This window comes from Rhincodon typus, chromosome 31 (assembly GCF_021869965.1).
Source record: "Rhincodon typus isolate 14 chromosome 31, sRhiTyp1.1, whole genome shotgun sequence".
NCBI lineage: Eukaryota > Metazoa > Chordata > Chondrichthyes > Orectolobiformes > Rhincodontidae > Rhincodon > Rhincodon typus.
The window spans coordinates 34,366,025-34,381,937 of NC_063362.1; the positions used below are offsets into that span (position 1 = coordinate 34,366,025).

Below are 15,913 nucleotides of genomic sequence, written 5' to 3' on the forward strand. Positions count from 1 at the left end.
TCAGCCTTCCTGCTCCTCTGATGCTGCTTGGCCTGCTGTGTTGATCCAGTTCTATACCTTGTTATCCCTCTTGTATATTGTTTAGTTTTAAAGTCAGTTAATGGTGCTTGTATTCTCATTTAGCATTGCAAGTTTGATTTTAACATATTTCCCACCTGTCGGATGTACAGGCCTGTGACCCAATTACTGCCATTTTGGAGCTCTCTGTCTCACTTACTGATACTTTAATTTGAAGCCAAACCTCCAAACTACAGCACCTGCTGCTCCCTAACCTAGTCCCTTACTGCTGTCCCATCAGCCTGCAGCTTCCGCTGTTCACTGGCTCATCCTCTTGCCAATCCTTGCTGTTGTCAAACCTCCCACTTCCCAACTCTCTCACTCACCATATACCTCTCCTCAATCCTCGCTACAAGTCCATAAGAAATAAGAACAGGAGTGGGCCACTCAGCTCCTTGAACCTGCTCCACCATTCAATGGCTGATCTGACACTCCTCACATTCATTTTCCTGCCTTTCCCATAACCCTTGATTTCCCTTCTGATCAAAAATCTAACTCAGCCTTAAATATACACAAAGACTGTGCCCCCACAGCTCTCTGTTGCAAGGAGCTCCAAAGATTCACAACTCTCTGAGAGAAGAAATTCCTCCTCATCTAAGTTTTATGAGTAATGGCTCTAGAAATGAGCAGCAAAAGGCAGGAGAAAAGCTTCTTATCCTCATCATCATCTTGCACTGAGTAAGACTAACACATACTCAACAGCAGGCAGACGTTATTCAACTATCACTATTTACACAGCAAGAACAGGAGACAAAGCGATTTTAAAAAATGCTAGGATCTTGCAGCATACTACATTGATGATCTGTATCAGCTTCTGGTCAAGTAACCCATTGATTTTAAATCCTGAGTGATTAAACTCAGGGTTGCACAGAGGTCAGAACAGGAAGACTGCTAAAATTTCATAAAACTGTAGGGTTGTATGAGTTTAGGGAGAGAGGAGGGATGAGGCTAGGGAGGGATTTGTAAGCAAGGAGAATAATACCCACCAAATCAAATAGAAAAATATTTATGTGGGAGCCTTTGATGCATCTTAAACAATAACAATGTCCCTGAAAGGGTTAGTCTGAATCTAGTCAGAATCTGTAACAGTAGAGAAAATTTAAACTCAATTCAGGACGTGTTCCCTTTAAGAGAAGGTCCAAGATAAATCTGGTGTCCAAAGTTCAATTCCCACAATCTGCAACAGGAACTTGCCATAATTTTAGTTCAAATAGTGTCAGTCCCCAAGAAGAGTTATTTGAAAACATTGCTGCCTATATAGCGTGTGTAAGGTATTGTTAAACCAGAAGCCAATACAGATGAGTGAGGAGTGCAGCAACAGGTGAACAGGACTCAGTGCAAGTTGGGATACAGGCAGACAAAATTCACACATGAAGTAACAGGAGAGATAGACACATCAAGATGGGAGTTAACAGCATATTTCAGGATTGTGTAGAGGAAGTGGAGGTCAGTGATGGAGTTGTAACTTAGAAAGGTAGAAGGCTAAAAGTTTTAGGAGAGGATTGATAATAGCAGATATCAATGGCACGGGTGCAGTACCGTAGGGAGAGAGCCATTTATCAGAATCAACTTTAGCAATTAGTGGGAGAGGCCTAGTGTCTGCTGGACATAATCCCGAGAGGTAGTTAGGGACTTGATTCAACTTATGTTTCATAAAAATACAAAGAAAATGAATTTGGAAGTTATTCATGAAAAATTCTGAGAATATTTGGAAAAGTTTTTATTCTGGTTGGGTGTAACCCAAGTCGAACTTAATTAGAGCGAAGCACATTGTACAATATACTCCATAAGGAAGCGCAAACTTTGATTTTAACTCAAGAACAGAACACTATAAAGAAAATAGTATTCGGCTTATTAAAGGGGAATTGACTGTGTATTGGCGATAAGGAGGCAGGGACAGTCAGAAAGAAGAAAGTTTACAACATAAATAGGGAGTGGACAAAGCTGGATAAATGGATGTAGCTGGGAAACGTGACCAGGGTATGGAATTGAATGATTTGTCACTTGTATTTTTGGGGAAAATACACAGTGAAAAGCTTCAACTGGACAATTGAGAAAAATTCATACAAAGGATCGGCCAAGGCGAGCACTTACAAGTGAAGAAAATGGGAAAAAAAATACAGAAATTGAATAAAAACTGAAAGAACTGCGGATGCTGGAGGTCAGAAACAAAAACAGAAATTGAAAGTTGTTTAAAAACAAGGAGATTTGGAGGGGATGCCCACACTCAAAACTCAAACAGAGGACAGGAAGGGATTTACCTGTTTGCATGGAATCTACATGCAGTGTGTTCAACATGAGGAAGAGAAGGAGCTGCAGAAATCTCACCAGGATTCTCTCCATCTTCTATCTCCTTTAACGATTCTCACTTTTCCAAATAGACGAGGTGGGATGTCCTAGAGCCTGGCTCTATCTGAGCTCACACGACCAGCCCGTTCCACCAACAAATACACTATTTCTTGAATAAATTTTCAGAGAACTAAAGCAGGGGCTGTGCTGCAAATTTGTTTTCTCTCTCAGGCTGGTCTAGGTTTTGAAGGGAACTGGTGGCGGTGGATCCCAAAGGACAAGGATGTTTGGTGCACAAAGAGGTGACAGTCTTTCTTTGTCCATTTTATCCCCCTTCATGTATGTTTTGGGGGAAACCATGGAAACAATGTGAGTTTAATAGAGCAAAGAAAACAGTGACAGTAGCCGAGGCAGTAACACGCCTTTCTGCCAATGCTAGCTGTTTGACAATGCCAGGTTACACAAATTGCAGAATTAATAGTTCTGCCCTTCCTTTGAGTATTTACAACTGAGCACTTCGAAGCTGGCGACTAACCGCTTTTGTACTTTGTTGAATTGTGACCAATATTAATGTTGGCCTTAAGGTCCAACTCATTAAACCAAGATCTGGCGCCTTGCCCCACAGAATGAAGCTTGAGACACTAACCCGCACATTTCAAACTATTTGTCTCTAATCATAAAACTTGGTGCAAGGCACCAGGCAGACACCAGAAATACCGGCTGACAACATTCAGCATTACTAATTACACTCACTATATAGGCAGCTAACAGGCAGTGACGTTTTACAGATAACTCTTCTCTGGGGGCTGAGACTATTTGAACTAAAATTATGGTAGGTTCCTTTTGCAGATTGTGGGAATCGAACTTTAGACACCAGATTTATCTTGGACCTTCTCTTAAAGGGAACACATTCTGAATTGTGTTTAAATTTTCTCTATTGTTACAGATTTTGACTAGTAAATGACTATATGCTGACATTTGCAGGGATATTGTTATTGTTTTAAATGCATCAAGAGTTCCAAAACAAATATTTTTCAACTTGATTTGCTGGGTATATAGTATGTTACCCAACTATTAATCTCCAATTATATTTTCCCTTTTATACTAAACAATAAGGAGTTACTAACCTACATTTGCCATTCCCAGGAAAACAAGTTCACTGACAGTCAAATTTCAGAAGAACGTATAAAGGACCAGGAGTAGGCCATCTGGCCCCTCGAGCCTGCTCTTCCATTCAATAAGATCATGGTTGATCTTGTCATGTACCCACCCGCTCACCATAACACTTAATTCCTTTACGGCTCAAAAATCCATCTTTGCCTTAAAAACATTCAGTGAGGTGGCCTCAACTACTTCACTGGACAGGGAATTCCACAGAATCGCGACCGTTTGGGCGAAGAAGTTCCTCCTCAACTCAGGCCCAAATCTACTCCGCCTTATTTTGAGGCTATGCCCCCTAGTTCTAGTTTCACCTGCCAGTAGAAACAACCTCCCTGCTTCAGTCTTACCTATTCCCTTCATATATTTCTATAAGATCCCCCCTCATTTTCTAAATTCCAATGAGTTTAGTCCCAGTCTCCTCAATCTCTCCTCATAACCTATCCTCTCAACTCTGGAATCAACCTGGTCAACCTTCTCTGCACCCCCTCCAATGCCAGCACATCCTTTTTCTAGTAAGGAGACCAAAACTGTACACAGTACTCCAAGCATATCCTCACCAGCACCCTATACAGCTACAGCATAGCCTCCATGTTTTTAAAACTCCATCCCTCTAGCAATAAAGGACAATATCCTTTTCACTGGTACATACTTTTGCTGAGCACTTTGAAAGTCTGCCAGTGTTCCTCAATTGTCCCACCACACAGTCTTTGCTTCCAGTCTACCTTGGCCAACTCGTCTCTCATCTCAATGTAGTCTCCTTTGATTAAGCAAAAGACACTGGTATTGGATTTTACTTTCTCACCCTCCATCTGTATTTTAAATTCATATTATGATCGTTCCTTCCAAGAGGATCCCTAACTATGAGATCATCAATTAATCCTGTCTCATTACACAGGACCAGATCTAGGATAGCTTGCTCCCTTGTTGGTTCCATTACATACTGTTCAAGGAAACTATCGCGGATACATTCTATGAACCCCTCCTCAAGGCTGGCTTGACCAACTTGATTTGATCAATCAATATGTAGATTAAACTCCCCCATGATAATTGCTGTACCATTTCTACATGTATCAGTTACTTCTTTGTTTATTGCCCACCCCACCATGATGTTACTATTTAGCGGCCTGTAGACTACACCTGTCAGTGACTTTTTCCCCTTACTATTTCTAATTTCCACCCACATTGATTCAACCCTTTTCTCTATAGAACCTATATCATCTCTCACTACTGCCCTGATGTCATCTCTAAATATCAGAGCTATGCCACCCCCCTTTCTTTCCTGTCTGTCCTTCTGTACAGTCTGATACACCTGGATATTTAACTCCCAGTCGTAACTACTCTGCAACCATTCTCTATAATAGCCACTAATATCCACTTGCAATGTGCTATCAACTCATTTACCTGGTTTCAAATGCTGCGAGCATTTAAAGTGCCCTTGTGCTAGTTTTTTAATATCTTTTTTTGAATCCTAACATCTCCACCAGAAGAACCTTTGTTTTCAAACATTCTTACTTTCTCCGTCACTATCTGGTTTCCACTCATCTTAGTGCTACACTGCTCAGCTGCTTCTTGCTTTTTATTTACCATCTTGATTCTCTTTTTTCCTTAAGCCCTCACCCACTCCAGCTAACTCAAAACCTCTCCTTAGGCTCCCATCCCCCTGTCAAACTAGTTTAAAGTCATTTATAGTGCAAGGCCTGCTGGTGGCAATAGTTCATGGAAATCACTGTTTCAGAAACAAGGATACATATATTTCTCTTATTTGAAGATGTGGGTTGTGTTTTCTTTTGCACTGATTGAGAGACTCTTAGAGCCACCACATTTCAGTCTAATGGTGTCTTTACTAGTTAGGGAACTTCAGAAAAATTATAGAGCATAAATCCTACCTGACCTTTCCTCAGAAACTCAGGGAATACTAAATGGTTAGTCCTTTTCAACCAACCAGCAGTTAAACAATGTTGCAGTTCATCACCATAGAATCCCTACAGCGTGGAAACAGGCCCTTTGGCCCAACACATCCACACTGACCCTTGGAGCATCCCACCCAGAACCATCCCCCTAATCTACACATCCCTGAACACTACAGGTGATTTAGCATGATCAGTCCACTTTCCCTGCACATCTTTGTACTGTGGGAGGAAACTGAAGCACCAGGAGGAAACCCATGCAGACACAGGGAGAATGTGCAAACTTCGCACAGCCACCCAAGGCTGGAATTGAACCAGGGTCCCTAGCACTGCGAGGCAGCAGTGCTAACCACAGAGCCACCATGTCAACATAGACTACATGGACAGCAACTATAAGACTTGGCACAAGTTATAACTTCTAAATCAACATCAGTTAGATCATTAAGATCTGTTTTTTAATAATTGCTTTTCTATGGATAGACTTTGAGCAGAGTTTCAAATGTTAAAGAATTCTATATTAATTGTTATGAACGCAAGATCATAATATAGTTTTGTTTTAAATTGTCTCCTTTAATTTAGAGGTAAAACAGAGTGCACTGAGGAATAGGAATAGGCATTGTACTGAACTCTCCTCAGAGACATTTGATTTCGTTGTCATGGGAGAGACCCAAATTAAAAACCACAGAAACTCAACTGCCAGTCATAGAGTCATCGTCGTACAGCATGGAAACAGACCCTTCTGTCCAATCAGTCCATGCTGGCCGTAATCCCAAACTAAATTAGTCCCACCTGCCTGCACACGCCCATATCCCTCCAAGTGTTTCTTATTCATGTACTTATCCAAATGCCTTTTAGACATTGTAACTGTACCCGCATCCACCACTTCCTCGAGAAGTTCATTCCACACAGGAACCACTTTGTAAAAGGTTGCCCCTCATGCCCTTTTTAAATCCTCTCCTCTCACCTTAACAATATGCCCCTAGTCTTGAAATCCCCCACCATTGGGAAAAGACATAACCCTATCACCATTCACCTTATCTATACCCCTTATGATGTTATAAACCTTGATAAGGTCACCCCTCAACCCTCTATGCTCCAGTGAAAAAAGTCCAGCCGCTCACTATAATTCAACCTTCCATTCCCAGCAACATCCTGGTAAAGTCAATAAATGTGGAGCTGGAAAAGCACAACAGGTCAGATAGCATCCGAGGAACAGGCAAGTCAATGTTTAGGGCCAAAACCCTTCGTCAGGGCTGGGGACAGGGAGGGCAGCCCGGAAATACAGGGAGGGGAGTGGAGCTAGGGAGAGGATAAGTGGAATGGAGATAGGTGGATGCAGGTAAGAGGTTATTGTGGTTGGTCAGTGGGAAGGGTGGAGTGGATAGGTAAGTTGGAAGATGAACAGGTTGACAGTGGAGAGATTTTGCAGCTGGTGAAGTCAATATTAAGGCCATTGGGCTGTAAGCTCCCAAGGCAGAATATCAGGTGTTGTTCCTCCAGTTTATGTTTGGCCTCACTCTGACAGTGGAGGAGGCCAAAGACGACAGCAAGGAACGCTGCTGACCACGTGACGGCCGCCGACCAAGTCATTACTTCTGCTTCCACCGATGTGACCCCTCCTGTACACACAACCACTCCAGCTGCAGTCTCCATCCCCGCTTCTAGCTCCAGCTCAACACTTAACCCCAGCCACAAGCTCTGCCAGGTATTCACCATCCCCCCTCCAGACCTCTCCCTCACTGAGGCTGAATGTTTAGTCCTCAGCAAAGGACTCACCTTCATTCCCCTGTGCCCACACGTGAACAAATTTCACACTGGCCTTGATGTTGAACTCTTTCTCCGCCACCTCCACCTCCATGGCTATTTCTTTGAATGAAAATCCAACCCACCTCTGATGACCACTTCTCCCGCCTCCAACAAACTCCATCTTCCTGGACAACCCCTCCAAGCTTCCTACCCTCTGTCGACCTCTTCATCTCCAACTGCTGCCATGACACCAATCACCTGATTCTCTCCGCCCCTCTCACTCTCTCCAACCTCTCCCCATTGGAAAGCGCAGCCCTCCGCTCCAACCCCAACCTCACCATTAAACCTGCTGACAGGGGAGGCACAGTGTTAGTATGAGAAACTGACATCTACATCGATGAGGCCAGAAGCCAACTCTCTGACACCTCCTCCTACCGTCCCCTTGATCATGACCCCACCTCTGATCACCAAGCCATCATCTCCCAGACCATCAACAACCTCATTACCTCAGGAGATCTTCCAACCACAGCCTCCAACCTGATAGAAATGGGCACTGCAGGGTTGGGGAACTATCTCCAACCCAATATCCATAAACCTGACTGCCCTGGTTGACCCATTGTCTCTGCCTGCACCTGCCCCACTGAGCTCATCTCCTCCTACTTTGACTCCTCCATACTTTCCCCTTCGGTCCAGGAACTCCCCACATACATTCTGGACACAACCCACACCCTCCATCTTTTCAAAGAAATTTCAATTCCCTGGCCCCCGGCACCTCATTTTCACTCTGGTTGTTCAGTCCCTGTACACCGTATCCCCCATGAGGATGGCATAAAAGCTCTCCGCCTGCTCCTCTCCCTTAGGCTCCCCTCCACTGACACATTCATTTGCTTGGTGGAACTGGACCTCACCCTCAACAAATTTTCCTTTGATTCCTCCCACTTCCTACAAACCAAAGGGGTGGCCATGGGTACCTGCACGGGCCCAAGCTATGCCTGCCTCTTTGTAGGATTCGTGGAACAGTTCTTCTTCAATGACTACGCCGGCACCATCCCTCACCTCTTCTTCCGCTACATTGATGACTGTATTGGTGGTGCCTTGTGCTTCTGCGAGGAGCTCAAACAGTTCACCAAATTTGACAACTCTTTCCACCGTGCTATAAAATTCACCTGGACCATTTCTGACACCTCCCTCCGCTTCCTGGACCTCTCCATCTCCATCTCCGGTAATTGACTCACCACAGACACCCATTTCAAACCTACAGACTTCCACAATTACCTCGACTACACTTCCTCTCACCCACCCTCCTGCAAAAATGCTATTCCTTATTCACAACTCCTCTGCCTCCACCACATCTGCTCCCAGCATAAGACGTTTTACTCTAGGACTTCCCAGATATCCTCCTACTTTAGGGACCCTAGTTTCCCCTCATCTGTTATTGAGGATGCCCTCAACTGCATCTCCCCCATTTCCCACACTTCTGCCCTGAAACTCTCTCCCGCCAACAATGAGGATAGAAACCGAAAGAACTGCAGATGCTGTAAATCAGAACAAAAACAGAAGTTGCTGGAAAAGCTCAGCACATCTGGCAGCATCGGTGAAGAAAAATATCAGAGTTAACATTTCGGGTCCTCAGTTCTGAGGAAGGGTCACCGGACCCAAAATGTTAACAATAAGGATAGAGTTCCCTTAGTCCTCACACACCACCCCACCTCCGAATATAACGCATCATCCTCTGACATTTCCGTCACCTACAATCAGACCCCAACACAAAAAAGATACTTCACTCCCCACCCTGTCCGCTTTCCACAGGGACCATTCACTCTGTGACTTCCTTGTCAGCTCCACACTCCCCACCAACCCCTCCACCCTAACCAGTACCTTTCCCTGCAACCGCAGGAGGTGCTATACCTGCCCCTACACCTCCCCTCTTACCTCCATCCAAGGCCCCAAACAATCCTTTCAAATCCAGCAGAGATTCACCTGCTCCTCATCCACTGTACCTGTTGCCCCTGATCTGGTCTCCTCTATCAGGGAGACCCAACGCAGACTTGCATACTGATTCACAGAGTGCCTACGCTCTGCACTCACCAATCAACCCCACTCCCACTCCCCTGGTGACATGTTCATCCTTGGCCTCATCCACTGTCAGAATGAGGCCAAATATAAACTGGAAGGATAACACCTTATATTTTACCTTGGGAACTTACAGCCCAACGGCCTGAATATTGACTTCAAAATCTTTCCACCCTCAAACTGTCCATCTTCCAACTCACCTATCTGCTCCACCCTTCCCACTATCCAAGCATGATATCCCCCTACCTGCATAACAAGCTTCAAAATCTCTCCTTCCCCAACTTGTCCATCTTCCTACTCACCTAACCACTTCACCTTTCCCACTGACCAACCACAATAACTTCCTACCTGCATCCACCTATCTCCATCTCACCTACCCTCCCCCCAGCTCCACCCCCCATCTATTTATTTCTGGGTTCCCCTCCCTGTACCCTGTCCTGACAAAGGGTTTCAGCCTGAAACCTTGACTTCCCTGCTCCTTGGATGCTGTCTTACCTGCTGTGCTTTTCCAGCTCAACATTTATTGAATCTAGCTTCCAGAATCTGCAGTCCTTACTGTCTTCAACATCCTGGTAAATCTGTTTTGAACTCTCTCCAGCTTAAAAATATCCTTCCTAGAATAGGGAGACCAGAACTGCACACAGTACTCCAGAAGAGGCCTCACCAACATCCTACACAAATTCAACAAGATTTCCCAACTCCTACACTCAAAGATCTGAGCAATGAAGGCAAGCACCTTCTTAACCACCCTGTCTACATGTGATGCAAACTTAAAAGAATTATGTACCTGAATTGCTCGGTCTCTCTGTTCTACAACACTACCCAAGGCCCTATTTCTAACTGTCTAAGTCCTGCCCTTGTTTGTTTTTACCAAAGTGCAATCCTTTGCATTTATCCAAATTAAACTCCATCTGCCACTCCTCAGCCCATTGACCTAATTAATCAAGGTGTCTTTGTAATCTTACATAACCTTCTTCACTGTCTATTATACCATCAATCCACAAACTTACTAACTGTGCCTTCTATGTTCCCATCTAAATCATTTATATCAATAACAAACAAAAGCAGACGCAGTACCAATTCCTGTGGAACATTACTGTAACAACTCTCTAGACCAAAAGAATTACCCTCCACCACCATTGTGTCTCCTGCTGTTAAGCCAATTTTGCATCCAATTGACAAGCTCACCCTGAATCCCAAGTGATCTAACCTTACTAATTAGTCTACCATGCAGAACCTTGTCAAAGGCTTTACTGAAATCCAAATAAATAATGTCTACTGCTCTGCCCTCAATCTTTTTGGTTACTTCTTCATAAAACTCAGTCAAGTTTGTGGGACATGATTTCCCACACACAAAATCATACTGACTATTCCTAATCATTCCTTGCCTGTCCAAATGCATATAAATCCTATCTTTCAGAATTATCTCCAACAACTTACTCATCACCGAAGTCAGATTCTCAGATTCATAGCTCCCAGGCTTCTCCTTACATCCCTTCTTAAACAAAAGCAAAAAATTAGCCATTCTCCAGTCATCTGGCACCTCACCCATAGGCACAGATGATACAAATATTTCTGCGAGGGGTCCTGCAATTTTCTCCCAAACTTCCCATAACGTCTGGAATGCACTAATTCAGGACCCACAGATTTATCCACCTTTATATTTTCTAAGATCTCCAGCAATTCCTCTTCTGTAATGTGAACTGTTTTCAAAACATCAATATTTATTCCTGAGTTCTCCAGCATCCATTTCTTTCTCCACGGCAAAATCTGACATGAAATATTAATTTAATATCTCTCCCATCTCCTCAGGTTCAAAACAAATATGACATCTTTGATTTTTAAGGGGCCCTACTCTCTCTCTAGTTGCTCTCTTAGTCTTAATGTACTTGTAGAATCTCTTTGGATTATCCTTAACCTTATCTGCCAAGGCTATCTCATATCCCCTCTTTGCCTTCCTGATTTCCCTCTTCAGAATGCCCCGCACTCCTCCTGGTCAAGGGATTCATTTGAACCCGGTTGTCTATATCTAATATATGATAGTTTTATATTCTTGACTAGAACCTCAATATCTTTATTTATTCATTGTTCCTTAATCCTACCAGGCTTAACTTTCACTCTAACCGGCACATAATGACTCTAAACTCTCGTTATCCCACTTTTGAAAGCCTCCCACTTGTAAGACGTTCCTTTACCTGTCACCAGCATACACCAATCAACTTTTCAAAGTTCTTGTCTCATACTATTAATATTTGTCTTACCCCAGTTAAAAACTTTGAATTTCATAGAAGACTTATTCTTTTTCCATGAACATTTTAAAACTAATAGAATTATGATTACTAGACCCAAAGTGTTCCATTACTATCACCTCAGTAACTTGCCCCCCTTATTAGCCAAGTGAAGGTCAAGCTTTGCTTCTTCTCGACTAAGAACATTTACATATTGATCAAGAAAATTTTCTTGAATGTATTTAACAAATTCTTCATCATCCAAACCTTAAATACTATGGTAGTCCCAATCAATGTTTGGAAAATTAAAATCCCCTATTATTACAACCTTATCATGCTTACGTATATCTGAGATTTCTCTACATATTTGTTCCTCAATTTCCCTCTGACTGTCGGTGGGCCTACAATACAAACCTATCAAGGTGGTCATTCCTTTCTTATTTCTAATTTCAACCCATATACTTTAACTAGCCAATCTTTTTGAAAAATCTTCTCCAGATACAGCAGTAATGTTCTCTTTAATCAAAAACGCAGGTCCCCTCCTCTCTTGCCTTCTTCCCATCCTTCCTATAGCATCTAAAACCCTAAACATTGAGCTGCCAGTCCTATCCATCCCTCAGCCAAGTTCCTGTAATAGGTATGATGTCCCAATTTCATGTTCCCAAACGTGCCATAACTTCATCAGCTTTACCTGCAAGACCCCTTGCATTTGAAATAAATGCAGTTTAATACTTCAGAGTTACTTTGTTCTCTGACACGCTCTTGTTTGTTTTTTCTATTATCTTGATCAATGCAGATTTATAACCATCTTCATCTAACTTTCTGTTTAAAACGCTATTTACCCCACTCTCTAATAGTTTACAGTCTCCCTTAATAGAACTAACAAATTTCCCTGCTAGGATATTGATCCCTTTCCAGTTCAGATGAAACACCATCCTTCTTGAGCATGTCTTCTCTATACCAGAAGAAATCCCAATGATCCAAGAACCTGAATCCCTGAACAATACACCGCCTCTCTAGCCATTGATTTATCTCCTTTATCCTTTTGTTCCCTCCCTCATTTGAGTTTGGCACCGGGAGTATACCAGAGATTACTACTTTTAAGGTTTTGTTTTTTAGTCTTCTACTTAACCTCTTATATTCATTCAGTAAAGGCTTAATCTTTTCCCTAACTATGTCATTCATACGAATGTGTACAATAACTTACGGCTTCTCGCTCTCCCTATTAACAATATGTTTCAAACATTATGTTTTGAGATGTCCTTAATTCTGGTACCAGGAAAGCAACATACCATCCTAGATTCTTGCTCAATGACACAGAATCTCCAGCCAGTACCTCTGACCGGAGAGTTCTCCATAACTTAAAAGGAATAATTGTTTTGTCAAAGATTGCCTAACACAAAATTCATTCTTAGTACCCAAGTTGAGACTGCCACTTCTATTTTCCTCCAAGAGACTATCCCTTTCAACAGTACCCAAAACTGAATATCTGTTTGAGAGAGGAATAGCCGAAGGAGATGTCTGAACTACCTTCTGACCCTTTCTGACAGTCATCCATCTATCTGACTGATCCTGCTGTGTCAACACTTTTCTAAATCCACAAGCCATCCCACTGTGTTTCTTGTATGCCCTCGATGACATTAATCCAAAAAAAGAAAGATTTCAATAGCACCTTATATATAAAATAAATGATCTTTCCTCACCCACAGAAATTTATACTAATAATGCAAAAAATTTTTAAAAATCAATTGTATAAATCTTAAATAAAATCAACCACTTAGCCGAACAATCAAATTAAAAATGACTCCTCCTTAAGTAGTCAAGCAGACAGCTTTAAATATTTGGATAAAATTTTTAAAAATCTCTCCCAGAGCCAACCACATGTATGCTTCTCCAAATGTAAACACAATTCTGTTTAGACAAAACAAAACTGTCGTCCATGATTCAAAAAAATCTTTATCGATGTCAGAAAACTCTCCTTCTACGCGTATAACTTTGTTTTAAGCACGTGGCTACAGGGATGGTGCAGGAGGGAGGGATTCAGATACCTGGATAATTGGGGCTCATTCTGGGGTAGGTGGGACCTCTCAAACGGGATGGTCTACACCTGAACCAGAGGGGTACCAATATCCTGGGGGGGAAATTTGCTAATTCTCTTCGGGAGGGTTTAAACTAATTCAGCAAGGGGATGGGAACCTGAATTGTAGCTCCAGTGTACAGGAGGTTGAGAGTAGTGAGGTCATGAATAAGGTTTCAAGGTCGCAGGAGTGTACCGGCAGGCAGGAAGGTGGTTTGAACTGTGTCTACTTCAATGCCAGGAGCATCCGGAATAAGGTGGGTGAACTTGCAGCATGGGTTGGTACCTGGGACTTCGATGTTGTGGCCATTTCGGAGACATGGATAGAGCAGGGACAGGAATGGTTGTTGCAGGTTCCGGGGTTTAGATGTTTCAGTAAGATCAGGGAAGGTGGTAAAAGAGGGGGAGGTCCTTGACTGGTCCTAATCTTACTCTAGTCAAGGACAGTATTACGGTGGCAGAAAGGACGTTTGATGAGGACTCGTCTACTGAGGTAGTATGGGCTGAGGTTAGAAACAGGAAAGGAGAGGTCACCCTGTCGGGAGTTTTCTATAGGCCTCCGAAAAGTTCCAGAGACGTAGAGGAAAAGATTGCAAAGATGATTCTGGATAGGAGCGAAAGTAACAGGGTAGTTGTTATGGGGGACTTTAACTTTCCAAATATTGACTGGAAACGCTATAGTTCGAGTACTTTAGATGGCTCAGTTTTTGTCCAATGGGTGCAGGAGGGTTTCCTGACACAGTATATAGATAGGCCAACAAGAGGCGAGGCCACATTGGATTTGGTACTGGGTAATGAACCAGGCCAGGTGTTAGATTTGGAGGTAGGTGAGCACAATTCGGTTACGTTTACTTTAGCGATGGAAAGGGATCGGTATATACCGCAGGGCAAGAGTTATAGCTTGGGGAAAGGCAATTATGAGGCGATTAGGCAAGATTTAGGATGCATAGGATGGAGAAGGAAACTGCAGGGGCTGGGCACAATTGAAATGTGGAGCTTGTTCAAGGAACAGCTACTGCGTGTCCTTGAGAAGTATGTACCTGTCAGGCAGGGAGGAAGTGGTCGAGCGAGGGAACTGTGGTTTACTAAAGAAGTTGAATCTCTTGTCAAGAGGAAGAAGGAGGCTTATGTACAGATGAGGCGTGAAGGCTCAGTTAGGACGCTTGAGAGTTACAAGTTAGCCAGGAAGGACCTAAAGAGAGAGCTAAGAAGAGCCAGGAGGGGACATGAGAAGTCTTTAGCAGGTAGGATCAAGGAAAACCCTAAAGCTTTCTATAGGTATGTCAGGAATAAAAGAATGACTAGAGTAAGATTAGGACCAGTCAAGGACAGTAGTGGGAAGTTGTGCGTGGAGTCCGACGAGATAGGAGAGGCGCTAAATGAATATTTTTCGTCAGTATTCACACAGGAAAAAGACAATGTTGTCGAGGAGAATACTGAGATACAGGCTATTAGACGAGATGGGATTGAGGTTCATAAGGAGGAGGTGTTAGCAATTCTGGAAGGTGTGAAAATAGATAAGTCCCCTGGGCTGGATGGGATTTATCCTTGGATTCTCTGGGAAGCTAGAGAGGATATTGCAGAGCCTTTGGCTTTGATCTTTATGTCGTCATTGACTACAGGAATAGTGCCAGAAGACTGGAGACTAGCAAATGTTGTCCCCTTGTTCAAGAAGGGGAGTGGAGACAACCCTGGTAATTATAGACCAGTGAGCCTTACTTCGGTTGTGGGTAAGTGTTGGAAAGGATTATAAGAGATAGGATTTATAATCATCTAGAAAGGAATAACTTGATCAGGGATAGTCAACACAGTTTTGTGAAGGGTAGGTCGTGCCTCACAAACCTTATTGAGTTCTTTGAGAAGGTGACCAAAAAGGTGGACGAGGGTAAAGTGGTTGATGTGGTGTATATGGATTTCAGTAAAGCATTTGATAAGGTTCCCCATGGTAGGCTATTGCAAAAAACACGGAGGCATGGGATTGAGGGTGATTTAGTGGTTTGGATCAGAAATTGGCTAGCTGTAAGAAGGCAGAGGGTGGTGGTTGATGGGAAATGTTCATTCTGGAGTTCAGTTACTAGTGGTGTACCTCAAGGATCTGTTTTGGGGCCACTGCTGTTTGTCATTTTTATAAATGACCTGGATGAGGGCGTAGAAGGATGGGTTAGTAAATTTGCGGATGACACCAAAGTCGGTGGAGTTGTGGATAGTGCGGAAAGATGTTGCAGGTTACAGAGGGACATAGATAAGCTGCAGAGCTGGGCTGAGAGGTGGCAAATGGAGTTTAATGCGGAAAAGTGTGAGGTGATTCACTTTGGAAGGAGTAACAGGAATACAGAGTACTGGGCTAATGGTAAGATTCTTGGTAGTGCGGATGA

At 43.1% G+C, this 15,913-nt stretch overlaps 1 protein-coding gene across 1 annotated transcript in view; it reads right to left on the reverse strand.

Moving 5' to 3' along the window:
* The window catches only part of ldlrad2 (low density lipoprotein receptor class A domain containing 2), a 26,229-nt gene extending 18,957 nt beyond the window's left edge, over nt 1-7,272 (reverse strand). Inside the window, exon 1 of the mRNA XM_048614909.1 lies at nt 7,191-7,272. Within this exon, the coding sequence (XP_048470866.1) occupies nt 7,191-7,272 (82 nt within the window). The remainder of the gene's footprint in view (nt 1-7,190) is intronic.
* Between the last annotated feature and the right edge of the window lie 8,641 nt (nt 7,273-15,913).